Source organism: Haplochromis burtoni, unplaced genomic scaffold (assembly GCF_018398535.1).
Source record: "Haplochromis burtoni strain Fernald_Lab_line unplaced genomic scaffold, NCSU_Asbu1 Contig_478, whole genome shotgun sequence".
Lineage (NCBI taxonomy): Eukaryota > Metazoa > Chordata > Actinopteri > Cichliformes > Cichlidae > Haplochromis > Haplochromis burtoni.
Genome location: NW_024582839.1, coordinates 367,920 through 395,686, shown reverse-complemented (window position 1 = coordinate 395,686; position 27,767 = coordinate 367,920). Strand labels below are relative to the sequence as shown.

The 27,767-nt window shown below is 39.3% G+C and overlaps 2 protein-coding genes across 3 annotated transcripts; both read right to left on the bottom strand.

Moving 5' to 3' along the window:
• Positions 1–621: 621 nt before the first annotated feature.
• LOC102297880 (potassium voltage-gated channel subfamily S member 3) lies at positions 622–8,107 on the bottom strand. The gene is made up of 2 exons (XM_042213755.1): positions 5,012–8,107; positions 622–2,091 (listed from the first exon to the last, which is right to left on the bottom strand). The coding sequence occupies exon 2, from the start codon at positions 2,039–2,041 to the stop codon at positions 728–730; it is 1,314 nt and encodes a 437-aa protein (XP_042069689.1). The 5' UTR covers positions 2,042–2,091; positions 5,012–8,107; the 3' UTR covers positions 622–727.
• A 135-nt stretch (positions 8,108–8,242) lies between these two features.
• Positions 8,243–27,701, bottom strand: wdr35 (WD repeat domain 35). Of its 2 annotated transcripts, XM_005946274.3 has the most exons (28): positions 27,334–27,701; positions 27,125–27,242; positions 25,862–25,933; positions 25,650–25,742; positions 24,161–24,289; positions 23,931–24,064; positions 23,379–23,544; positions 23,136–23,278; positions 21,492–21,617; positions 21,117–21,302; positions 19,540–19,575; positions 19,370–19,430; positions 18,714–18,858; positions 18,270–18,339; positions 17,940–17,993; positions 17,410–17,519; positions 17,072–17,291; positions 16,890–16,970; positions 16,246–16,382; positions 15,835–16,038; positions 15,534–15,680; positions 14,424–14,556; positions 14,141–14,251; positions 12,932–13,096; positions 12,044–12,184; positions 11,692–11,848; positions 9,198–9,438; positions 8,243–8,627 (listed from the first exon to the last, which is right to left on the bottom strand). In XM_005946274.3, the coding sequence occupies exons 1-28, from the start codon at positions 27,355–27,357 to the stop codon at positions 8,477–8,479; spliced, it is 3,555 nt and encodes a 1,184-aa protein (XP_005946336.1). In that variant the 5' UTR covers positions 27,358–27,701; the 3' UTR covers positions 8,243–8,476. The 2 variants fall into 2 exon arrangements, with proteins under 2 accessions (XP_005946336.1, XP_005946337.1); XM_005946275.3 differs by lacking the exon at positions 19,540–19,575.
• Between the last annotated feature and the right edge of the window lie 66 nt (positions 27,702–27,767).

Sequence of the window (27,767 nt, the reverse complement as noted above, 5' to 3'; positions counted from 1 at the left end):
AATGCAATTTAAAAGGATGAGATTTACTCAACATTACTCAATATTTGCATTAACTCAGTTTTTTTTGTTTTTGTTTTGATGACTTTGTTTCCGTCTCCATGTTTGTTCCCACTTATGCAGACATTAACCCATTTCCTGTTTTAATTCATTTCTAATAGGACACTACATTAATTTTTCCAATACAGTCTCAAAACAATTGGCGAGGATCTGATGACAATCTACATTTATTTTAGCTTTTCATTCATACACTACTGGCACATGGAACTGGAAACATTGAAGCTGGTATTTGTTATCTTCTATCAGGCTAATTGCTGGTAATCCTGAAGCTGTGACAAAGTGGCAGCTGTGTTCAAAGACTGGGGTTGGTAATTTTAGTATGCAACACTGTGTCAGTTCTCTGTAAAAAGCCCACTAACTGCCATTTGTAAAAACTACAGTGTCTTCTTTGTCCTCAGTAATGCTAAACTGCATATCTTTGAAATTTACACTAACGTCCTCCTGTGTTTTGTGTTTAATATTTAGCTATCCCGTGACCTTTTACAAAGCACAGAAACATTTAAATAATTCAAAACTACAAAAAACAAGACCATGACTCAGAACTTTCATGCAGTCTATTTATTTAACCCTTTTATCTTGCGCATGGAAGACGATGAAGAAATCTTAAACCTGCCGATGTAAAGTTAAATCATGAATGAGACTGTAGGGGTAAGACTTTAGATGCTGTTCTTTAGTTGTGCATGCTGGTGCAGTTATTGCTTGGCTTGAGCTCTAAGTGTCTTTGCTTCTGATAGAACTTGGAGAACTTGTTAAAGATGTTAGTAATGGGCAGAGCCACAATCAGCAGCCCGCAGATGATGCACAGAGTTCCTATGAGCTTCCCAGCCAAAGTAACAGGTAAAGTGTCTCCATAGCCGACTGTCGTCATGCTAATGGTGGCCCACCACCAGCCAATAGGGATAGTCTGCAACTCAGAATCTTGAGAGTCTTTCTCCACACAGTAAATGAGGGAGGAAAACACGGAAATGCCCACAGACAGGAAAAGCACCAGCAGCCCCACTTCACGGGAGCTGTGCCGTAAGGTGGCACCAAGAGAGCGAAGGCCAGCTGAGTGACGAGCCAGTTTTAAAACACGAAACACTCGCATCAGCCTCAAGATCTGCACAACTTTGCCAACGTTCTCCAGGTCTGTGCTCTCACCCTCGTTCATTAGGTCACACAGGATAGTGACATAGAAGGGCATGACTGACAATAGATCGATAATGTTAAGAGGGCTGCACATGAACTTCCTGGCTGATGGTGAAACAACCAAGCGAAGAATAAACTCTGCAGAGAAAAACACGACGCACAGGCTCTCAAAAAAGGTCAGCACTGGATTTTCTATTTTTTTTTCAGCAGGATCCACCTGATGGAAGTCCGGCATGCTGTGAACACACATGGCCACGATGGAGGTGATGACTACAGCGAGGGATGCTACAGCCATAACTTTGGCTGATGTGGAGGAACCTGGATTCTCAAGTCGAATCCAAACACTCCGGCGGACATTTGCACACCAGGAGCCTTCAAACATTTGTTCGTCATCCTCCAAAACAGACAGATCAGTAATAGAAGAGCCAGAGCTATTGAGCTGCACCTCGTCGCTCCTCTGATCCCAGATTCCATCCTCAGCAAGATCCATCAGGTCGTGGAACTTGGTGCTGCAGCAGAAGTCCAGGTGACGCTCCTTGATTCCCCAATATTCAATTTCTTGGAAGAATGAGACCACACATAGCCCGTCGACCAGGTGGATTTTCCCTGTAAGATAAAAGTTGAGAATGTAACAGAAAAAACTTGGGTTGCGGTCAAAGTAGTATTCCATTTCAGAGGGACTGAAATCATCACAGAGCTCCAGGATAGCTTCTTTGGATCTGCAGCACAGAAGACGAGCCAGTCGTGTCTGCGGGAATCGTTTCAGGACGGTGAGGTCCATTCGCTGCTTGAAACCTCCAACGTTGACATTAATGAAGCAACCCTCAGGCTGGTGAAGAATCTTGCCATATGTCATGATGAAGCTCCTCCAGTCCCTGGAGTCAGTGCCTGCAAAGGAGTCAGTGCCTGCAAACAAACACAGAAATGAGGACACCTCGTACTAACGCTTGCTTTAGTCTTTTTTAGTTCTTTTTATCTTTATTGAATTACAGTGTCCTGCTCTTTATGAACGCCCTGACTGCCATTGTACTTTATATTTCATTACTGGCTTTTAAATCAATTTTAAATCCATCCATCGATCCCAGGATCTCAATGCCAAAAGCTCCCCCTTCACAGTTGTGCAGGTGTCATAGGTGCCCAGGAAGCATCCTGTTCACACGGTCGAACCACGTCAACTGTACACATATATGTGTGAAACCCTTAATCAATATCAATAATTTTAAAATTTTTCTAATGTTAGCTTTCATAGTCAGGATAGAGTTAGATTTAAAAAGTTAAAATTCACTTACTTTTTATGCAATAATGTGCAGAAGGACCTGAAATCATCAGAGCTGCCTGCTGCGGAGGAGTTTAATTAAATTTTAAGCCTTAAGTAACTAATTCCCCTGCAATGTTTTGAGAATAAGTCAGTGTCATATGTGAGAACATTATTCCAAATAAAACTCCAACAGAACCAAAGTTATTTTGACTGGATTCCAGAAGAATGCACAAGAAGTTAAAATGAACAGAGAATAAGAAAAAGAAATATATTAAAGAGCAAACGAGGGAGATTTAAAAAGGGTTGAGGGCCTTTTAAAAAAGTTTTATGGAGACACTGATTGGTGTAATCGGTGGAAACTAGGTCTAAGTATCCCCCCTTGTAGGCAGGGTTGGCTTGTTTCCCTGTGGGTGATGTTTACAACGACAGATTGGGTTTTGTAGCCCCCTGCTAAAGAGGTAGGTCATAGGAAAATAATGCTTTGATTGAGTCCATGGAGCGCTTTGTGTTAAAGATTGTGTTTAACCGTTAGGAAAAGGCTCTATGTTTTAATTCCGGTCAGAAGCCCTTAAATGACCCAGTCACGTCTTCCTGTGATACCTGTGAGAGTGGTAAACCTAATGTTAAAACACATCATCTAAAATTGAGTTTGGTAAAGAAGGTGGGGTCCCCTGTCCCCTCCGAGGTGTTATGTTTGCTCGTCGTGCTTTTTTTCTTTCTACAATCTAAAGATTTTCAGGCCAGTGTGGATACCACGCTGCAAGACCTAGGTTATTACACACCTGCTGTGGCTTTAACCCACTTCAAATGGGTTTTATTAATCTGTCAACCCAGATATGAAGACTTTAGTAGTGATATAGAAGCATCTAATATTGAGACCGTAGAGATCAACTAGATGTTTTTTTCTTCTTGTTAAAGGTGGTGTAAACTTGTTTCCTTTTGGTTCCAGACAGTGAAAATGCTGCGTTTGGATATAATATGGTGGACCTAACAATGGTGGACTTTGGAGAATTTTCACTACAACACTGCAGGACTTTTAAAATTTTTGAAAGTCCTGCAGTGTTGTAGTGAAATTAGCATGTGCACACATGATATATTATTTTTTTGTTTTTTGTTTTTAATCTATTCTAAACACGAAGTCATCTGTTTAAATCATTATGTCACTCGCCGTTTTTACCACTGTTTTTATCCAGATATTTTAATTATTTAATAAAGAACTTATTTTTGTATTTGTGGGTTTTTAGTAGCCACAACTGAGAAGTAAATCTGAGAAAGTGAGAGGTATGGCATTTTCATTATCTATTGACATGTGAGTGATTAACCAATGAGGATACAGTGGTTTATTCTCCTGCCTGATTTAAACAATGACCTTAATGTACTTAATGAACTTCATGTGTGATTTAGTATTATTTAGAATGAGGGAACTCAGGTTCTCATTGACTTCTTTACAACCTTCTACTTCTATTTGATTGTTTCCCCCTGCCGGCCAGTATTTGCATTGCACTTTAATACTAATAAGTGGCGTATCGTCACGAAACGTTCTTGTTTAATATCTAGATTATGAACATTTCTTTAGAATTGTGAGTTTTCAGAAACCTTATGTTTTACTGTAGTTGATGTATAATTTTAATTCCATATGTAATAACTGCCCAACAGGAAAAGTGTAGGCTAGTAAAATAAATGTGTTCACTCTGCTCTAAAAGAGATGTGTTGTGAAAGGAAAACAGCACATAAATTAAAACATTTTTTAGCAGCATATGAAAAAATAAATAAACGGCAAGAACTTGAGCTGATTGTAACTATCATTTGTCAGAATTATACATTTACGCATATTTATGATGATTCAGTGTTTTTCGTTTCCATTTTCAGAACTTCACTCGAGAAATTGTCACGTCACATACTACTCTTTCAAAGTGCACATCCTTTTAAATTTATTATAATTACACGAAAAAAGGAATTTAATTTTAATGAATTTTTAATTCAAAAATTTAAAAACAAATCACCCAAACCCATCCTTATACATCCTCCTTATTTTTGTGTGACCTTTTGGTGTAATTTCCGTCGGTATGATACGCCAGAAGTGAGAACGGGCTGGTACTTCCATAGCATTTATAAGTTTATACATTAGACATTTATACGTTTCGTGTAAAGACCATACGCGCGCACTGTAAGCATGTATAGGATACGTCGCATAAAATAATGAAATGTAACACTTTTTCCTCAAATTGTAGTACTTGTGTTTTTCCAACCACTTATGTACTTTTACACACCCATGTCACTGGGCAGCGTTTTTCATCCAAGCGGTAATCAATACCGGCTTTCATGGAGGAGTGCAGCTCCGTGTGCGGACTTGTGTTACGCACGCGGTGAATCAAACTATTTTAGACTCTGAAAAGATGCAGCGAAACAACAAAGTACTATTTTTATAAGTAAATATTCTGCACTAACACCGCTTGAACTCAACTCCAAAACCCTAAAAACTTTAATTAAACACCCAGTAAGATCATATTTCCTGTTCAGACATCTCGTTGACCCCCAAATCAGCGAGAAATAAGCCCAGCAGCTTACCTGCTCATGTGCCGATGTGTCCTGCGGCTGTTCTGACTTTGTTCAGAGGGGAGTGTGCCGTTCAAGGCGCTCTGCGGTGAGAAAGGTGGAGACGCAACTTCACACAGGATGGCTGGCACGTCTGCCCCGCTAACAGGCTCTGAGTGGGTATTTAAATTTTGATGTGTAAACTGCGTCCAGGTCGCACCAGGTCCTTTAAGGTGTGTTAAATCGATCCGCGTAAATATTTTATCACTCTGGAAAGACTGAGCTTTGTAATCAGTCTTCGCCGTGCTGTGTACAATTTTTCTGCGATTACATTAGTGCTGAAAACGATGATGGGATACTGAACAGAAAAATGTAGCAAATGACATGAAATAAAAATAAAAGTGGATAAAACTAACACACTAACAGTAAGAAGAGAGGTGGAATAGACACCCCTGTTTTTACACAAATTGGTCCAGGTATGGAAAAAATATAGGAACATTTTTGTATATACTCTATATGCAATATGTGTATGTTTTAAGCTTTATAGGCTGTAATGTGAGTATAATTTTATGCAATCTCCAGTTTTGCAGTAAATCATGGCCAGAACACTCAAAGTGCTCTGAGTGGTCATGTAATGTAGGAAAGCAAACCAGTCCGTATAACATTTACTATCAAGAGCAAGATCTCGAGATATCCTGAAGGGCATATAGTGTTATAACTGAGCAAGCAGGGCAGACAGTGGACAAACCTGTGCTCCCTGGTCTATTTGGAAACCCAAATATTCCATTGAACTGATCTCTGTATGGATGGACAGTTGGTACATTTCAGAAGTGGGTGCGGTTTCAGATAAGACATCACTACTAAAACAAAAGCCAAGAAACAATCTGTTGGAATGCCTGAAAACTATAATTATATTAAATTTTAGAATATTGGTCACAAAGTTATCAGTATAGGTAAGATACAAACACAAATGCAGTCATTAAAGAATGATTCCTGCATAAAATATTAATTCAAAGTTTGTAGCATCTAATGATAGGGCAGCTTGAAAATGAGTAAATAGTGAACAGAAGCCTTGATGACATGTGGAAAATGAACAAGGATATCTTTAATGATCCTTGGAGGGAAACTCCTTCTCAGCATTTAACCCAGCGTATAAATCAGAAGCAGTGGCCAGCTCCCTGTGCTTTGACCCAAGTGCACCACGAGAACCCCAACAATTGGATAATCCGCTGTGAGTAGCAATTGGTGATGCTGAGGAGGAAAAGCTCCTTTTTAATGAGAAATGACTTGACACCTGGTGATCAGCATCATCTGATCCAGCAGTAACCAAAAAGGAAAGTTTGAAACCTGATCTTCAAAGTTGAGAGCGTCTGTCTCCTGCATGCAAAAGACGGGCCTGAAAGCTGAAGGATCTGCCTCTGATTCTACTTTTAGAAACTCTGTGATCCACGAATAAGCCTGTATCCCAGTGAGGTGCTCTGTTGATTCTATGAGGTCTTTACTATAAAGCCTGGCCATTCAGGATTTTATATCTGAGAAGAAGGATTTTAAATTCAGTTCTAGGTTAAAAGGGCGAAGACAAACTAATAAGGGAGAAATAATATCTCACTATTAGTACTGTGGCTGCAACATTTTAGGTAATAATTTTAACCTAACTAAAGAAGCAAGCAAGAAGATGAAAGTGAGGATGGTTGTTTTTCTTTGTGTTGGTCCGGTGCCCACACATCGGCAAAATACAGCTTGGCTTAGGCATGTGCTACAAAGAAAACACTCCCAAAACAGACAAAAGGCAGCTTTACTTACTGGAGTCTTCCCAGCTGCAACAGAGCGAGAGGCAGGGTACAGCCTGGTCAGGCCGCCAGTCTGTCACAGCTATTTTATTTATTTTGAAATGAAAATCATTCTTTTATAGCATCACAATTTTTTGCAATAGTTAGCACCTTTATATTTCTCAGTGTAATAAAATGTCTTAACTTCTGCAAGTGAACCCATCAGTAAAGAAGTCCAGACGCTTTTCTTTGCAAGCTCCTTTGACTACGATGACCTGGATGACTGAGAACCTTCACAGACATCTTGTGTATCCCAAAATACCCAGAAGAGCTGATGGTGTTTACCTGCAAAGGGTGGGTGGGCTGGCCGACATATTCAATAATATGGATTAAGTTCATATGCACGTGAAGCCAGATGAACAAATACTTGTGGCAATATAGTGTAATTACCTACACAGCTCACTGATGCAGTTTCCTACCAGCAGGGGGCAGAATAAGATATGAAACAAAAGAACTAGTCTGCCTACAGTCAACAGTGATGGAGGCATTTCACATCATTAATGTGGATTTTTTTTTTTAAAGTTCAAAAGCTTCTCAATTTTCTAATGCTGCATTACAAACATTATTAATAAAATACAGAAATAAATAACGATATAATGACATCTTCAGAAGGGGTAATATTCATGACAAGCCGTAAAATTATGACAAAAATATCCTCAAAGCTTCTGAGTTTAAAGTCAAAATTAGTAAAAACGATAATCAGAGAAAAACATAAAATTTTCTACTATTATGAAGTCATACATATTCAAGAAATCAGAAAGAAATGTAATCAAATTAAAGGCTATATGAAGGAAATTATAACCTCCATATATTCAATATACATCCACAGACGTGCAGGCTGAGGAGATTGAACCAGCCTTGCGCAATGAAACCCCAAAATTTCATTGTTTATTCTTGTATATTTTTGTTTTAACATCTGAGCCTAAACTCACACATTTTGAGTTTTATTTCTTAAAAATTGATCCCTCTCCTCTTGCTCTGTAGTTTTTCTTTTTATGTGAAATTACAGACCTCGAAAATGTCGTCCTTCTTCCATGTACTAAAAATAAAATGGATAACAGAAGCTGTGCCCTGGCGACCACACAAAGAGAGATTTCATGTGGCTGGATGCACTTAGTCCTGAGGAGTACTGAGACACTTCATTTCTTGCATTCTGGTGACTTTTTTTTTTGCACCACTTTGCACGTTTTCTGCTCCAATTTATGTTAGAAATGTCTTCTTTAAAAGGTCTTGGTGCTAACCTTGTCTCTCTCTTTTCCAGCTCTTCCAGGTCATGAAGTCAGCAGTTTAACACAGGAGATGCCCACGCTTCCCATTCCCCGGCCACCTTCTCCTGCTCTTCTGTGAAGACACCGGCCCAGCCAAGAGATAATCTCTTCAACATGGTTCAGCATTGGCTTCTCCTCCCGGTTGAACAAAGAAACAGTTTAAGCTGTTTTATTAACAGAATTATTTATTTACGTGAAAACAGATACAAAGAACCAAAGTATTTTACACTGCTTATAGTAAAAGTCAAAGATTAGGGTGAATCTTGTTTTGGTAGCTCCTCTGTAGCTGCCTGTTCAGGAACTTTAACTTTAAACTTTAAGCCTGAAAGTAGTTAAAATGATTTAACATTTCTCTGTTTTCTATGAAAATAACTTATATTTTCTCATCTTTTGTTCTCCTTTTACAGTATAGGAGTGTGGCACAGCGGGCAGCAGTTATATTTGCTGATTTCTTGATCATGAGCGCAGTGTTTGCAGACATTGCAAATCCAACAACTGTACTCCTGGACAGGCAGACCAGTTACGATGCAAGTGCGAAATCTTTCCTCCATCCTGACAAAATAAGGAGAAAAAAAACAAAAGACAGAAAGCTGCTTCAGGTCATACTGTCATCAAAACAATGCACCAGTAAAAGGGCTACAAAGGAAAGACCAGAAGTTTTGCAGAGGCCACTGATTCCTGCTTTCGGTGCTCCATTTTAAATGTGTTTAAGTTCGGTTCTGGTTTTGAGTCGTGGCTGTTTTCTCGTTTTGTAGTTCTAGATTTAGTTTATTTCATAAACCTAAGGAGATGAATCACAACACAACATTTGGGGCTAATAGCTGCAGTTTCTCCAATGACCACTAGTCCTCACAGACTTCCCTTGTTGGTTAATGCAGTAATTACAAGGTAACTGTATCTGTTCATTGCACTGCATTGCTTAGAGATGAAGCTTGCTAATCAACTAACCAGCTACAAACTTTATACTCCACCATGTCTTTCAACTATCATCGCCAAAATCAACATAACAGTAAAATAAAATAAAAAAAAGTTTACATCTAGACATAATTTTCACAACTTTGGGAGATGACGCTGCTCTCAGTTTGATGATAGAGTTTGAAGTTAATTAGCGATAAATCTCACCCCTCTGATGATGCGTTCCACTCGATCATGCGACTGTCCTTTGGGCTGTGCTTTGTAAAGATCTCCAAGGCCAGATCCTCATAGGCCTGCCGCTGTTCAGGATCAAGACTCTCCAGGGATTCCAGCTTAATAAAGGCCTGTGAGCAGGTGCCAAAGGCGCGGTTGGCTGCAGAGCAGACAGCAAGCAGAGAATAGATGTCCACAGGAGGGATCATGTCCTCATACTCACGCAGGTGAAGAGCTTAAAAAAACAAAACAAAAAACCAACAAAATCAATTAATAATAAATAGTGAAAAGTCAGGCTTATGCTGAGTATAGGACAAGTGAAATTACAAAACCGCCAAAGACCAAAAGATATGTAAATGAAAAAATAAAATGTATCATTTCCCAAGGCACTGATCTGCGATCGTTCCTTCATAAATCGAGGCTAAGTGGCTTCACTGCAGCTGATGATTAATGTTAAATTTAGAAGAAGGATTACGGTTAACCAAAAGAACTTTTTGCATATCTGGTAAAAATATGCTTATCTATGCAAAGAATGTTTACACTGTAGACATACGACCATTTAGCTCCATGTCTAGATCTATGAAAGGCCAGCAGACGTGACCAGGAAAATGATTTGCTTCTCACAAAAGACAGTGTTTCAAAAAAGAATCGAAAAATAACATAAACACATGAAATTGAACATATGCCACAGCAATATATAAAAAAAGAAAAAGCAACAACCCATTTTTAACTTGTGCTTATGACTGAAGAGTTCTTCCTTCAGTCTCTCCACCATCTGCCCTTTGCTATGCACGTTTGTGAAAAATCCATGTCAGGTGGCACTTATTTTTCAGCTGCATCTCTTTCCTTACTTTCTCCCTGTTGCTTACACCTTTCCTTTAAGTAAGTAAGTAAAGTTTATTTATTAAGCGCTTTTCATAGACAGGTAGTCACAAAGCGCTGCACACAGAGATTAAAATAAACAGTACGATAAATAGCAAAATGCACAATATACACAATATAGAGTTTAAATGTAAATTAAACATATAAAAATGTAAAAAGCATTGGTCAACAGAAAGCTTGTTTAAACAGTAACGTTTTTAACTGTTTTTTAAAGGATTCCACAGAGTCAACCAAACGTAGTTGTAGAGGTAGACTGTTCCACAGCCTTGGTGCCACAGACTGAAAGGCTCTGTCCCCTTTCGTCTTCAGACGTGTTCTGGGAGCAACCAACAAACTGAGTCTGTGAGCGGAGACGGTGAGCAGTAGTGTATTTTGTGAGAAGCTTGGATAAATTATCTGGGGCTGTTTAGTGCTCTGTACGTTAAAACAATGATTTTAAAATGAATTCTAAAATCTGTTGGGAGCCAATGTAAAGAACATAAAATAGGAGTGATGTGAGCTCGCTTGCTAGAGCGAGTTAGTAGTCTGGCTGCTGCGTTTTGTATAGCTTGGAGGCGAGAAAGAGATGATTTATCCAAGCTGGTAAACAGGGAATTACAATAATCTAAACGCGATGACACAAATGCATGGACAATTTTTTCCAGTTCAGCTAAGGAGACCATATGTTGCAATTTAGAAATATTCCTTAAATGAAAGAAACAGGAACGAACTTTGACAATCCATTACACCTGATGACTTGTCCAAACTTATGTGTAGAGAAGCACGCACTGTAGACACTCCACGTCTTGCTTAGAGAGAGAAGGGCAAGCCTTTGTGCACCTTTAGGGACACTGTGGTGAGAGCATAAAGGTCTATAGGTAAGGGTGACAGAGAGAAGGTGAGTTCTGTAAACTCATTCCTGTTTTTATAATATTGCTGCTTTTGATGGCTGTTCCTCATGCCAACTGGGAATCTCCTGGCAACGCCCCATTGGCTATAATGAGATTTAGATTAACAGGGCAACATTTTAGCCTAATAAGCAGTCTTGAAATATGTTACACTAAATGAGAGAGTTTCTCAATTATGACCATTATTAAATAAGCAAATAATAACTACAGTAATTTTGGGCCACACTGCTGGTCCAAAAAAAAATCCAACAGAGGTAAAGGAAATGAGCTGTAAAGAAAAAAGCTGAAAGGGAAAAATTTAACAGTGATTTTTTCATCACACCGCTGGAGCATGTGGAAATGATAAAATAGACATTTGGTTAATTGCTCAGCCCTAACACACTGTTTAAAAGACACAAAGAACAGTACAAAACATGCAAAAATGCTCGTGTAGTCAAGAAAAAAATATTTTCACTGTCTCTCAATTTCGTACAGTTTAAGAATTCAGCAGATTAAAGCAGCAGAAACAGAACAGCAGAAAGGTTTCTTGTTGGTATTTTGTATTCGACTTAAAGTACAAAACCAAGTTCATTTGCATCAGTTTTTTAAACAGAGAAGCAGAAAATTCTCACATTTTAGAGAGAAAAACAAAAAAGGTAAATCAATGTGTATATATTAGAATATAAAGTATGATTATATAATGTAAGTAATATAATAAGTACTAAGGAGTGATTTGGCACCTGTGCGCATGGCATTCTCCAAGTAGCCATCGTACAGCTGCCTCTGAGTGAGCAGGAAGAAGTGATATGCCTCTGCTCCTCGCCAGGCATTGTCCACAATGCGATTGTCTGCAGATGTTGCATCTTCCTCCAGCAGGCTAGCAAGTGCATGCGTCGCCTAATTACAGACAAAGATACACACAATGATATGAACACAAACCTCTGTGCATAAACAGATGACGTCTTTCCACATAAGCACAAGAATGACTCTTTTCTCTGAAACACATCACAAATAATTTATTCAAACAGTTACAGCAGAAAAATGTCTAATGCACTGGAAAGATTTGGAATAGTACGTGTGCACATGGTTTACCTCCGTCTTCTTTCCTTTGCCTTTGCTCTGCTGTGACGTCTTCACCTGCTTGTGGTAATTTTCCCCTAGATGTGCTGCCAGCACGTAGAGCTTCTTCACCCTCAGAGGTCGTGTCCTTTTCTTTGCCTCCTCATCTGCTATCTGCAAACATAAGCTAAACTTTCACAAATGTATTTTTCTTTCTCAGCAACCTACACTCAGTTGCGTAAAGTGACAAAGTGAAAACATGTTTTCAGAACTTTTGCAAATGTATTACATCAACAAGTATTATTTATTTGCTTTATTTCAAGTTTATACAAGGCTCATCTTCCCGATGAGATTTGTTCTGTGTCAACATTAATGTGCAAAGCACTGACTGATCTTTCATGGAACGAACCAGAATCTTTATTTGTTAACTCTTTTCCCAAAAAGATAATATTTGATGAACTCAATAAAAGTCGAATTTCCCAGAGGAACCCACCCGAGGGATTAATAAAGTTCTATCTTATCTTATCTTATAAAAACGTGATCTGACGACCTTTAGTTTCTCTTTTTTTTCCCCAAACGTAGCTGCACAAGCAGAGACCACCCTCACTGACATCTCATGCAAACCCAGTCATTTTGTTTTATAAAAAAGCCTGAAATATGACAGGAACCATTCAGGAAATATCGTTAAGGGATGCTCCGAGTAGGCTTTCAAGGCGTAAAGAGTTAATTCACTTTGGCAAACTTGAGGCAAAGTGTGAGTAAAGGCATGGTACATTTAACTTTTTAAGGACTTTCTAATTTAAGTCCATATTAAATGTAGGACCTAACTTGTTAATGAAAACATACAGCAAAATAAAAATTATATATGTGTTTAAAATTAATCTATAAAGCTGGTTTACATGAATAAGAATGTTGGCTTACCTTAAACATGAGTTTGGCTGCATCAAGAAAATGGTGAGCTTTTCGATACAGCTCCACTGCCTCCAGAGTTTTATTTTTCTCCAAAAGATGTGACGCATATTTTGAAAGGAGAGATTTAATCTCCTTCATATTGTGTGTCCTGGCAAGTTCCACTGCTTTGTTCCACTGCAGGAAAAACATTCAATACAAATAAAAAAAATGTAAATATGTCTTTTTATCATCTTTTTCATGTGGGTGCGAACTTCCTCCAAGTACTTCCTACTACTGTCAAACGTTGTTCATGTTCATCAAGTTAAGTAAATTAGTGTTTCCAAATTGCCTGTAAGTGTGAAAATGACTATTGGTTGTTTGTCTCTCTGTGTTGTCCCTCTGTGTACAATGCCTCCCAGCAGGGAGATTACAATAAGCTATTATTTCTGGGAGGTGCTGAGATTTTCAGTATGTATACCTATAGAATTTGTCACAAAAAGAATGATCAGAACTGAATCTCTCATGGGCAAAAGTTTTTTGTTTTTGTAAATTTATGATCAAACCATAAAATAAAAAACTTTCGAGAGAAAATGGTCATTTAAAAATAATGTATTTCTATAATTATTATGAGAAATCACAGTTTTTAACATGAATCCATGTTAGAACTACAATTAATATCCCGAACCCAATGGGCATTACTCGGATGTAACACTGCTGTTCTTAATTATCTCGTCACAAAAGCAACAGCAGTGTGTCGTGACGGGTTTGGAGAGCAGATCTGGACAATTTAGGCACAAACACTGTGTTTTTCAGAGATCTGGGGTCTAAGACAACAAGATGGTTACAGGCAAAGTAGCTGACAGCTTGCCTGTTTTGTTGTCAAATGTGCAGCATTAACACAGCAGGAGAAACCGTCCTTAAGGAAGGAAGCTGGGGCTCCTAATGACATATTCTTTTAGAAGAGGAGATCGCCAATAAAGCACAGATTTAACATCCTTTAAACTAAATCTACCTGTAAGACAGCTCCATCCTTGGTTTTTCAGGTGTCGTTCCTATTTTCCTGGGCCAACATTTACACTGGAAGAGTCCAGTGACTTTGAGATAAGCATTCACACCCCTGAGCTAAATATCACTCAAGCATAGGTTGGGAGTGGGAGGACAGCAGGAGGCTCACTGACTGTAAATCACTCAGCGTTGCTCAGAAATTGTGGCGCCAAAGTTTTTCTTTCCACCTCTCACCTGGTTCAGATGGACACACGTATCGACGGCAGCTTTGGGCTGGTTGCACTTCAGGTAGGCGTTCACGGCCTGTTCGCACATGCCAACTGTAGCAAACATCTGACCGATCTCCTACAGCATAAATATAGAAAAGATGTTGAAGAGTGATTGTGATTTAAGGTAACATATTTAAAGAAACTGGCACCGTACATATCTATCTATCTATCTATCTATCTATCTATCTATCTATCTATCTATCTATCTATCTCTATATATATATTTGATCCAAGAGCATCTGATTCACCGGTAACAGCTTATGATTCTCTGGCAGAGCGGCGGTCAAACGTTCAAGGCCATCGTAGTCCTCTAGCATGTAGTAGCATTCGGCGAGTCTCTCCTGGTTACGACCCTTAATATAGTACTGCACAGCACTGACCCTTGAAAACAAATCATATTTAAAGTTTTTTTTTTTTTAAAAAGGGAAAAAAAAGCTGCAGCTGTTCTCTGCACTTCTCTCCCAATCCAGCTGATCCATTTTGCCAACCAAGAGTTCGAGTGCTTCAGATTAAATCAAATGTTTTCCCAACAATTTTCTCCAACAAGGAGTGTACTTGGATAACAAGTTAAAAATGGTTTACGAAACATAAAAGATGTGAAAATATTAGACAGTCTCCTGCACAGCAGTAAACAATCAGCTGACAATCAATCTGAAAGTGAAACAATAGTCACTACATGCCAGTTCAGTCAGCTCTTAAATCCAGTGTTCTCCGAGTGAGACTGAGCCAGCTGTTCAGACTGACAGACACATCTGATGACTGTATGACAGGAGCACATAATCTCTAAAATGAATAATCACAAACAACAGAGGTCAGAGCCACAATTTGCGGTCTAACAACTGATGACCAGATATACACCTCTCCTCATGGCTGGCATACAGGAGCAGTCGACGCAGACCCTCTCATCTCGTCGCCTCCATGATTGTCTCCATTTTTATTTCTAGTAATGTCTTCCTCAATTGCATTCTGTTCAGGATCAGATTGAAAAGGCCTTAGCAGCCACTTCATTATTAACATGAAGTGGTTGCATATGTGTTAAAAGTTGTCTGCAGGTATCCAGAGGCACTCGGTTACACAGGACACCTCTAGTTTGCATAAAGTAGCCTGAAGTTCAACTTTATTCAACTGAGAACTGGCCACCTCATCCCATCCGTACAAATGAATGCACTGTAGATCTGATTTGATAGACTATAGAGGATGAAAATGACAGATTCTGTGGGCATGTATCATAAAGTTAAAAAATGAAAAAATGAAACCAGTAACACTTGAAGATTAGATTGTAAAAAGTAACATTTTACACTGAGTAAACTAAGAGAATCAACAACCTCAGAAAGAAGGGGTGAATAAAACTTCAATACCACTTCTGTCTGTCAGCATAGTAGTCTCCGATGGCATTGTTGGCTTGTTCAAGCAGAGCATCATCACTGTCCCCAGAACCACTTTTGAGCAGGGCCAACACTTTGAACCAGTCTCCAAGCTTGATTCTGAGACTGATAGCGAGATCCCTGCAGCGACAGACATGGTCATTTTGCACCATATTTCACATGATGGGGGAAGAAATATGTACTGGAGCAACATTAATAATTCACTTCACTACAGGAAATTTAAATGGGAGGTAGTAGGGAGATTTTTTTTGGATACCAGAAAAAGCCACTGTACCTGCGATCCATATCCAGGTACATGCGTTCAGCTTCCTCAAACCTGCTAAAGTAAGCCGCCACTTCAGCCTGCTTCATTGGCTCGCTCTGCAAGTTTCCCAGGCGCTTGACAAACTCAATGCCCTGATAGTCTTTGCAACGGACAAAAGCCTGCTCAGCCGTCTTAAGGTCCAGTTTCTGGAGGGCTGCCTCAGCAAGCAGACGCCTGGCAGATTAAGAAAGGAGAGTGTTCTTTGGCTTACAGAAATAATGTAGCACCAAAACATGCAAAGAAAATTTAATCACTGCAAAAGGAAATTGTAGCAGAACACTGAAAGAATGAAAAGGATAAAATAAAGACTTGATTACTACATATATATATTTAAAAAAACAATATTGAATTAAGAACAGAGGTGGAGAGTTTTTTAATTACCAAAGTCTTGGATGAGGATTGTCTTCAATGAACTGCGAAGCTTCTTCAATGCCCACTTTTTCAATCAGTGCCCGACTGTCTCTCAGGGAGCGGATTTCAAAGTTGATGAGGTTGTCTTTGTTTGGTCTCTCTGGATCCTGTAATGGAATATTCCTTATTTAAATGATAATTAAGAATAGCAGTGTCAAATATTTTATTTTGAAATTTCAGTCGCTGGGGCCATGGCATAGTCAATAATTTAGGTGATTGCCAAGGTCACAGTGTCAAACTGCTGTGGGTCAGTCTGACCAGAACCTGTAGCAGTTAAGAGTAATGGTCTGTGCAGTTTGCAGAGCAAGTGAGAACTACTGTCACAGCTCCTACGCAGGGCGATTGAACTGTAGACTGAGTGCAGGATGAGGAACTCGCTGGAAAAGCAGCTGAATGATGTGGATACGTGTTAAAACCGACCTGTCCAAGTCGGCTGAGCTGAGTCAAGATTAGCTAGCTAGCACTGAACTTTCCAAATAAAATGCCTACATATTCACCCTTAACATCTTATAGTCTTTCAAAAACAGACATACTTGTGTAAAGATGGTTAAAAATAAATATGACTGCATTACATATTATATTTGGGCTTCATGCAACTTGTTTCAGACATTTACCTTCATGATTTCATCAAGTAGGACAGATTTGATTTCCAGATCTTCAAAGTTGCAGATGTATCCAGATGTTTGGATGGGTTCCTGTTTTTTAAATAAACAAATTACCCTCACTAAGAATAACATTAATGTTAGTGCAGTCCAAGTTGGAGCTAGTACATCAGGCATACTGTCTGGCGACTCACCTCTGGGTCTAAGTTTCTAAATACATACATCCTGGTCTTCTCCATCATAGCAAACAGATCAGGGTTATCATTTGCCCACTTCATGTCCCAAACATCTTTGCGCTCAAACTTAGATGGATCTCCTGTGGATGGCTGGTTTCCTGTCCCATTATCTGTGGAAGTGTGAATTCCCAGATCCAACAGAGTCATAATGCCCGCGATGTCGATTATGGCCAGACGACTGAAGAAAAATAAGCATTATACACGACGACATTAGACTCAAAAATACAACCTAAAATTACTCAGTATACACCTGTTACTGGTGCTAATCTGCAACACCATAAAACACCAACACTTACCTTGAGTTGCAGTTTAGGGAGAGATAATGGGCTCTGTTGTTCAAAGTGTACTTCTGGACGAGAACAACATTTGGGAGACTGTATCTGTGGAGGGTGCCAGACTCACGACCCTGTGAAGACGTACACACAGTTATTTTACTCTTGATTCCATTATATGGTTCATTGCCAGACTGATGTGGATACAGCAAGCAAAGAAAATATGAATGTTCACATATACAAATTATATAAAAAATATATAAAACAACATATTCATATGAATCAACTCCAGTTATAGCTAGCTTAGTCATGTTACAGACCAGCCTCTCAGACTGAAGAAAACTGGTTAATATTTGTTTAACTATGAAGAAATGTTTTCACATTCAGACTTTACTTGGGGAGGGTGAGCACGAGACAGAGAGAAAGGAGGCACACAATTCACATGCAATAGTTACAGCTTTAATCAGCTGTATTTGGGGGTGTGAGGTTGTTAAGTTTCTGCGGTCTGTATTTTTGTTCATGTGCATCTTTTATAAATTCAGGTTTGTACATACCACAATCAGGGTCTTATCTGTAGCTGTAATGCAACAGATGGGATCTCGAGTTGCCTGAAATAAAACAAAAGTGCACATACACAACGTGAGAATCCCAATAATCCATCTTACTTTAAATTATAAAAAATATCCTTTTCTCTCCAGTCAGTAGTTAAATAAGTACTTTTAAAGCCATTTATCTGTATATTTTAATTGCATTAACAGAAACACTTGAGAGTTCAGAGATAAGAGTGTTTAATTTGAATGTAATCAGACAATAAGTGTTAAGTTTAGAACAGAAGAAGTGTCACTTTATTGAAATGTAAGACAGGAGATACACAACGTTCTTACTGTGAAGGCCTTTGTGAAATCTGGGCTGGTGTCACTAGCTCCAGATGGAGTGCTGTCGATGTGATAGACCCTGGAGGTGCAGGAAGTCAGAACACATGAGAAGGAGCCACAGAGACAGACAGCCAGACAGGTAAACAGCTTCTAGTTCACCTGACGTGACTTGTAATCCAGGTGTTAGGATAGATCTGGCAGAACATTAGTTCACACCAAGCCGCTGGTCTGGAAACTCATATGAATGAAGCCTTTTTATTGCACTGTCATTATCAAGTCTCACACAGCAACAGTGAGACAGTAAACCTGTGGTTTCATCCACTGGCTCACAGATTCTAACACTGTGGTGACCTGGCCTTCCCGTATCTTTCCATGATTTACTATCTGGCTAATACCTGGCTTTGTTCTGTACCCGTCCAGTCCTCGTGACCAGTTTGCAACATGTGAGCTCACCTTTCCCTTCCCTCCTTCTTTGTTCTTGTCACTTGGTTGATCTCCAGGGCGGTCAGTTTTTTTGCCACTCTATACTGCCACATGTAGAAAGCTTCTTTGGATGCAGCGATAACGTGGGTTTTAGTCATGGTAACAAACATTGGATCTGAAGAAATAAAAAAGTGAGCATCACATGAGGGAGAAGATTAAAATATATAACAGCATGGGACTGTGTGAATCTAACAGTGCCAGCTCTGAAAAGATCAAAGCTTCTCCGTGGTTAAAACATCAGGGTCTCAATATGTAAAAGCATGCTGGCCCTTGAGAGGACCCTCATTTCATACAGATGCTCAAGGTTATTGTGGGTGACAGCAGTAATCTCACAGCACACCTTGAACATTTTCTGCAAATTAAATTTTGTGGAGAAATTCTCAAACAGTCTCCAGACCTACTGTTTGACACACACTTCATTTAACGCTGTTTATCAAGTTGGGATATGCAAAGCCCACTGAGCAACATAAAGGCAGCCAGTGTTCAGTGCTAAAGGAAGCTGGAGGTAGGATGTAAGCTATGTCTCTATGAATGTGGTGTGATCTCTCACACTGACTTAAAGACAAACAGTGGCCTTAATCATACCAATGCTGCACCACAAGTATTTCTCATCATATGAAACTCACCGATGTCTATGTATTTTGAGTCAAGTGGTGTCCCGATGGAGTTGAACAAAATCAGGACATACTGAAAAACACAAAATGGAGTGACATTATCCTGCAGGTCAATTTAAAACTTTATGTCATAACAAATTGTCCTCTTTTTTGGGGGTGTGAGCTTTTAAATTTTACATTACCCTCCCATGACTCGCAGATTCTACCTCAGCATCCTCCTGTGTGGCGACGGATTAGAAAAAACAGGAGGCAAAACAGCAGAGAAACATTTGTGATCCTCACACTAGTCCAAATCCACTGTTTTTATTACCTCTGTTGCTGGATTTCTCTAATTCTACAACTATGGCTGGGCGATATATTGATTTTTAAAAGATATAGCAACATAATTTCATAGCAATGTAAAGAATCACCAGTGCTTGTATCCAACTCTCAGAACCTGAAGTTCTGGTCCAACAACAAATAATAACTTAAAATTTTAGCAAACAAGGTTTTGCAGTTGGAGCACACTGAGAAGGAAATTACTCTTCAAAGCCAAGGAATTAAAAACAATCATTTTTATCGCTCAGAAAATGGCATGTGCCTTATTCATATTTAAACCCTGGCCACATTTGCAGACTATAAAGTTGGTAACTTTATGCACCAATACTCTACACAACACATTTTAATTATCTTTATCTTAGTTACACTGCATAAAAACTTAAAAACAACAATTAATAAATAAAAACAGAAATAACAAAGTAACAAAAGAAAATTTTTGTTTTCATACATTCTCATTACGTCTGACATTTATTGAATCTACATGAGTTCTATTAGAGAAGTTAACTTAATGTTAACCTGTTTATGTTCAGAACTTAATTTACTTTAACTCATTCAGTATTCCTTATAGGGAATGCAATGTGGAATGTGTAGTGTAAAAATGATTTATGCTGTTTAGTTATATTTAAGTTTTTGTTAAAATGTTTTTTATGTCATTTTTAATTTTGTTAAAATAACTTAACTCTGGGTATAAATTAACTCTTTGTTTTGCGGCTCTTATAATTAGATAATTTGTTAGCATTTGTTTCCCCCGTGTCTCTAAGTCGGTCTGATGGAATGTAAAGCCATCTAAATATAGCATTTGCATAAACCCTCTCTGTCTCTCTTTCTCGCTATCCAACCATCCATCTAATTTTGGTCCATATCGCCCAGCTCTTCAGTATGAACCTTAAAGATACTTTTTGTAAATTCTTGTGTTTAAGAGTTATTTTTAAACTTTCAAAAATAACAAAAATAAAAATTATCAGCACAATTTAAAGAAATAATATCATATAGTAAAGTCATAGATCTATGACTTTACTTCCAAAATGTGCGTGCTGTGTTGAAGAGAAAAACTAGTTAAATTAGTGCTCTATTTTCCAAATAGCACCAGTAGAAGACTAGCACTGTAAGTCTGTGGAACCTTTATTTAACATATTCTTATTTGCAGTGGTGGCCAAGGAAGAGGCAATGCCTGGTGAGAAGCTAAAACATAATATCAAAAGTTACACTGTAGCACACATCAGAGAGCAGAACACACCCACTTGTAAATGGCTTCCCCCTGGTGGCAAATTTTTCAGTAAAATTCTGCAGAGGGTAATTACAAAAAGTACCTTTAAAGTCATACAGAGTAGTAATTTGTGTATTAAAGTAGTCTGTAGTGTTTGAAAACAGCAGAGATCTGTCAGTATTTTGGTTGCTTCTACTATCACTTTAAGGTCATGTAATCTATAGGCGCTCATACCTGAGGCTGGGTGTCATCTGCCTTGCTAGCCAGGATGCAGAAGTCCCCAGAGGTGGTGATGGACATCAAGCTTTTGACATACTTGACAAACTTCTCATTGTTTTTAGTGTCCCAGAATACCACGCAGTACTCTTGGCGTTCTGGCTTTGTGTAGGCGTACACCACCGTGCTGCAGCAGTAGCCCCACTGTTACAAGACAGAAAAAGGATGGATAGATACAGCTAAACCCAGACATATGATCATAGACTGCTTAGCTCTACTGTTTTAGCTATCAAAGCAGATTAAACCTTCCAAACAATGATAAACCTAGAGATTTACCATCATGCTCACCAGGGCAAAAGACATTTTTCATGAATCACATGTGTTGGCATGCACCTTATAATCTGGTCTAATGTTGGCAAAGTAGATAAAGGACTCCACAGCCAGGGCAATGCGCAGCCCTCCTCCCTCCCAGGCGACTCCTGACATCTGCTTCCCAGGCACTTTGAGAGTTCTAAGATGCTGCACAGACAAAGAAGATCATTAACGAAAAAAATGTCACACAACTTTTTAATATCACTTTGTGGCGGACCACCAGGTGGCTCCACTCACATACCCCCCCCCCAACGACCCGAACGACTGAACCTGGGAGGGAGAGAACGTGCAGAGGAAGGTCCATCCTGTGAACGAGGCTGGTGAAGGCGAGCAGGAAAGGCAGGAGGAGGCTCAAACGCCGGTGGTCCGGGGGTAGTCCTGGGGGGAATAGGGACCTAACTGTGTGTTCAGGGGGGGGTATGTGTGGCGGACCACCAGGTGGCTCCACTCACACCCAAGTTGAACGGAAGTGTGGGGTGGAGATTTTGGCGCTCAATAAATGTGAAGTTCGGAGAGTCAGTTAATAAAGTTGGAGTGAGACACAGAGACCTCTCCTGTCGTTATTACATACCTCCACAACTTCAACTAACCAAACCTGTGAAGTACAAACATCCAAAGAGTTCTTCTCAGTAATCACAATGGTTTCAGTCCAAAATGTGCACAAAGTTAAAAGACAGTGTTTGGCTGTCTTTAAGAACACTGTCTATCCATTTTCTGACACTTATTTCAAAGATATCCAGACTTTATTCTTTAGTAACTACCAACAGTGGTCAAAGGTGACAGCAGAAGTACATTTTAACTCTCCTCACCAAAACAGACTGATACAGCATCCACATCCACAATACTGATGCTGCACCGATCCATCTCTCAAGCTCTTGCTGGCTTGTACTTGTGGGTGGAGTCCAACACCCACTGGGACTGACTAATAGACTGCACTACTGCTTCCCTGGAATCGTCCCTGTACATCTATATCCAGAGCTTGGTTTGCATTGCTGACAAGCAAGTGAAAACAAACAAAACAAAACAAAAAACAACAACAACAATAAAAAGAAAATTGCTGTTCTAATTCCACTGTCTAGAGACTTGCAGGAAGACTGTTAATTTTATAAACTGACTCTTTCATCAGACCTGTGGAATATGAAATGCCCATTTTTGTATATGAATAAGAGTGGTTTTTCATCTTTTTCAGGTTTTTTAAGTTTCAGTGTTTCAACTGTAAACTTATTTTCTTGAAATGACCCATCGGTCCCCTACACAAAGCTAGCTTAAAAGAAAAAAAGTGTGCATTTGTAGGAGAGATGGTTGAAGACAAACTAATTTGGTGTAGTGGGTTTGTTTGCTTGTTGCTGCAGAGTAAAATCTTCTTTATCGATTAAATCCGTTCTATGGTACAGACTCTCCTCAGTACTGAGATCATGCTGATATTGTTGCCCTTTCGCAGATTACTGAGGATTACTGATTATTGTACTAAGCAGTACAAAATGTGTTGAAAGTCTAGATAAAATTATGTAAGTCAAAAATCAGGCTCCTCTGATCAGTGAACTTTGAGCCAAGATTTCCAACAATATCAGCTCCCCATGCATGCTTAACCTGGATCCAAATGACAGTACCAGATGGTATATAGAACAGCAAAATCCCATCTTATATCAAAGCCATAATGCTCACCTCTCCAAACGGAGTGTAGAACTGCACCACATTGAACTCTTTCTCCATTGCACCTCGAAGGGAACCGGCCACTGCCAGCACACTGCCACAGTGGTTCCACTGGATACTGACCACATTCATCAGAGTATCAATGCACACTGGGTCTGAAGAAAAGGGGTAAGAGGACCGAAAAAAGAACTGTAAAAAGGTTTAATTTAACACGAGTGACGAAATTTGAAATTAAATTTTGTTTTTGTGGCTTACTTTCATCGCTTTCATAACGCATGATCTGACACCTTCCATTGTCAAAACAGATGGCGAGACATGGACAATCCGGCTCGACGTAACCCCCGCTTCCTGCATACCAGTGGATACCTGCTATACTGACAGCTCCAGTCACATTGACAAGACAGCTGATGGTCATTTTCATCTGAAAGCCAACACAAGTCAATAAGAGTTAGCATATATCCTTCTTCTGCTTGAGTCACAGTGAAGTAAAATAAAAAAAATAAATATTATAGTTGCATTATTTAATACTTTTATATGCACTTGTTTTATATCGAGTCTCAGCTGGCTTTCATGTTTATTTATGGTCATGCTAGTTTCTGTCATACTTTATCACAGTGGAATAGAGGCGGAGATGGGGATGGAAACAATTAAGGTAGCTAGAAAACTAGAGTTTATGACAATTCATTAACTTGCTCAACTATAAGGAACTATAACTATAAGAAAAAACAGCATTATGTTCAACTCTGAATCATGCAAAGCTATTCTAGTAGCATACAGAATTAACTGTTTTTAAGCTTACAAACTTACTATGAAGTTTCCTTGATTGTCATAGATGTGTACTTCACCATTTGCCATGCCGAAGAGGAGTATCTTGCTGTCCGGCGACCATGCCACATGAGCAAGCTGGCTTCCCTTTAGCTCCTTACCCCAAATCCGATTTCCTTAAGAGATGAGGATATATAATAAAGGATATATTCATATTTACATACTCAGAAAATTCCACAAATATTATTTTTGTTAAGTAAGCAGCAGTTTACCATCTACAGATCCAACGATGACAGCCCCATCTTCATACACAATACAGATCTTTTGACCATCTGCATTCCAGCTCATGCTCCTCACTACTGACTTGTTCCTGTTGTTGATCATCTCTTCATACCATGCACCTTAATAGACCAAAAAAAAAATGTTAAAGACATGTTTTTTTGTTTTTTTTTTACCTGTTTCTGTATTTTGCCTGCATGCAGTAATGATCAAATAATGCTAATAAAGAAAAGAACTAAGGACATACTTACTCTGTCCGGCATGTGGTTACCATTGGGTCACGCTGTACCCAGACACAGAGTGAAAGTACGTAATTGAGCGTGACTGCCTGACAACTTGGGCTTGGCTCAGCGCAAAAGACGGACGACCTCATTCTCCTGTGGATCCACCACCCATAAGAGGGGGCATGGGTATCTGATGCTATGTCGACTGGGTCACACCCAAGGTCAATGTCAGGGTCAGAGGCTCTAATGGCTCGCTCCCCAATTACTAAAACTGCTTATAGGGACATTAAATCTCACCTATCTGATGAGGAAGGAACCTGAGCTACTGTATGAGTTCGAAACCAAGTGTGAACCAGATTGTGGAAGGAGCCCTATGAAGCTTGGCGAGCTTGTGGGATTCTGAAGGAAGTAACCTGGAAGACACTGGCAGGATGTGGGCTGTGAGATCAACTTTCAACGCATACGGATCAGTATTTAAAGTTTTACTCTCATCATCCACTGGAGCACAAACTGGGTGTCATCAGGACACTACAACAGAGATACAGCGGCCAGAGAAGCAGAAGAACATCATATCAAGAGGGCCCTGAGTAAATGTGCTTATCCCAGCTGGATATTTGTCAAAGCTGGGAAGGAACCTAAAGAAAGCTCCGAGCAATCCAGGAGAGAAAAAAGACAACTGCTGCCCAATCGAAAACCTTTAGTGATCTCTTATGTGTCTGGAGTATCGGAACAGCTGAGACACGTTTTCTCTAAACACCTTGTCTCTGTGGCTGTCAAAGCCCAAAACATGCTGTGCCAAAAACTGGTCCACCCCAAAGATCGGGTTCCCCGGCACAAACAGAGTAATTCAGTGTGCGCTGTAAAGTCCCAGGAGGATTGTCATGATTTAAACATCGGGGAAGCCAGACAATCTCTGGCTAAGTGGATGGCACAACACAGACGAGCTAACTCCTCAGGCCAGGACAATGATGAGGATGTACACATCCTGGACAGGGAGGAACGCTGGTTTGAGCGGGTAGTCAAGGAGACCATTTACATAAAAAGGGAAAGACCATTTCTGAATTGATGGGAGGCCCTGAGGGTGCGTCTTTCACCATCTTACAATGCTTTAATCGAAGGTACTACCCAACTCTCTGTGAATGGTACTCATGGCCACTGATCAATTGCCATTGATCAGTAGTTCATGAACGGTCACGACAATTTGCATATTAATGATCAAGAAACGGACCTCACAGTACAAGCTGGATGGAATAATCACCTCTATAAAGCATCCACACAATGATGAGTCCATTCTGATCACTGGTCGTCAGCTTTTCATGCTGTTCATTCCACGTGACCACTTGCACTGCACCTGCATGGGAGGCAGTTATTGAATATTAGATCATTTTCTGACGTCTCATTTTAGAATTGTGAATACTAATATCCTATAACTAAAACTGGCCAAAAAATACTTAATACAAAATAACTCACCACTGTGTCCCTCTAAAGTCTGGTTCATTGAAAGATTACTGGGTGCAGCAAGACCTTTAAGTTTAGCATCATCTGTTTACAAAGGACGGTAAAAGAGATCAGATCATCACCAAGTAACTGTAGTTCCAGAGGTGTTTATAATGGTTAGCAAATATACAATCATGTTTCCCAAAATAGGTTTGGACAAGTAAATATGAAAGTAATGATTTAAAAATCATGCAAAAAGATCTACGAAGACAATAAGACATAAGATGCTGAAACTGATCAAATTTTGTTTGTTTTTTTCTCTCTTTTTTTTTTTTTACTTGCAACCTGTTTAGGATATACCTAGTCTCTTGCCCTGTGAAAGTTGGTGTAGGTACACCAACTGACCCTGAATTGGATAATAAAATCACAATATTATGCAATAAATGTCCAAAGGTATAAATTAATAAAGAAAAATAAAACATAATTTAATAAAAGGGCTTATAAAATGCAGCAGACAAAAAAAACACTAATTTCATCAATCATTTCACACATTTTCTCAAACATTAAGAAACAGTGGCCCTAACTAACAACAGCAGGTTGACTGAACATAGCGGCACAAGAGCTGAGCCAACAGTATTATGAAAGTGTAAAACGATTTCCAAGACGCTTTAAGAGCATTTCAAAATACCTTAAATCCGAATCACATTTGCATTACATAACAACTTGGACTGTAACAAATGCACACAGCTGAATGTATGGGATGTTATTCGTCATTGCGACAATGTGATATCAATATACTGTAATGCTACCAGTGACAAGCAGGTTGTTTATGCAAAATAGCTCTTAGGTACACCCATTAGGTAAACCTATTCAACTATCATTTACCATAAACATATCATCAACCAATTAGACGGCAGCATCAATTAGTCAATTTAGTCACGTAGACATGGTCAAGACAAACTGATGAAGGATGAATGGAACACTAAAATGGAAAAGAAAGATGATTAAAGCTCCTTTGAGTGTGCCATGTTTTACTGAGACCCTGTAAAGCCAATCAAAAGGTGGGATGCTGTTTAAATTTTTAGTTTTGGAGGATAATCTTACATTAATTACCTTGCAGTCGCACATTAAAAAAAGAGGACACCTGGTCATCCTAGTTGCACGTGTTTATAGTTGTTAACGTTAACGCAAATCATTGTTTATTCTTTCTCTAACCATCAAAGGGTTTCTCTGAGGTGCAGGAAATCCTTCTGTGTGCATGCCTCTGTTAGTCGTGCACCTTTTTAACTATCTTACCTGTCTGAGTCTCCAGCTTCAGTACTCTCAGAAGACCATCGTCTCCTCCGCAAGCGATGAAGCCTTGATCTTTGTTCCAAGACACACATTTTAGATGGATATTATTGGGAATAGCGATCTACAAGACACGGGAGATAACTGTTACCCAACACTACGTCCTCCTGGCGTACTTGTGGCCAGTGAGCTGTGTCAGATAACTGCGAACTTACCTTTTTGCTGAGGTATATAAACATGGTTGTGGCGATAATGTTACATTACACAAATAACAGACACATTGAAATTTCCAGGCTCCAGCATTTGGTGAATGTGACGATTACTTTAGCATAGATTGCTGACTTAGCTAGTTAGCGGCTAGTGTTAAGTGGCCAATGGTAAACTGTTACCGTCAGCTAGAGACGTTCATAAAATCATGACTCACAAATTTAAAGATTCCCTGCAGATAAAGTACGTTAAATCAGCAAATATATTGGAAAACAGTTCAAAATCGATGTTTCGTAGCTAATGGTGGCTGCCTTGGGTGCTCAGAGCCTGTAGCTTCCCTCGGTCTCCCGTGGTAACGGTAAATCGGAAACTGGGAGACTCGGTGCTCCCTGGTAGTTGTAGTTTTTTTATTAGCTGAGGCGAAAGGCATTGGACAGCGCTT

What these genes read in the sequence shown, in the direction of transcription:
- wdr35 (XM_005946274.3), bottom strand. Translation starts at nt 27,357, where the DNA reads ATGTTTATATACCTCAGCAAAAAG. An exon ending in CAGATAAGACCCTGATTGTG is followed by an intron (nt 17,520 to 17,939) that starts GTATGTACAAAC and finishes ACGTCTTCACAG; the next exon opens with GGTCGTGAGTCTGGCACCCT. An exon ending in TATGCTGACAGACAGAAGTG is followed by an intron (nt 14,557 to 15,533) that starts GTATTGAAGTTT and finishes TTTGTTTTCAAG; the next exon opens with GGTCAGTGCTGTGCAGTACT.
- LOC102297880 (XM_042213755.1), bottom strand. Translation starts at nt 2,041, where the DNA reads ATGACATATGGCAAGATTCTTCACCAGCCTGAGGGTTGCTTCATTAAT.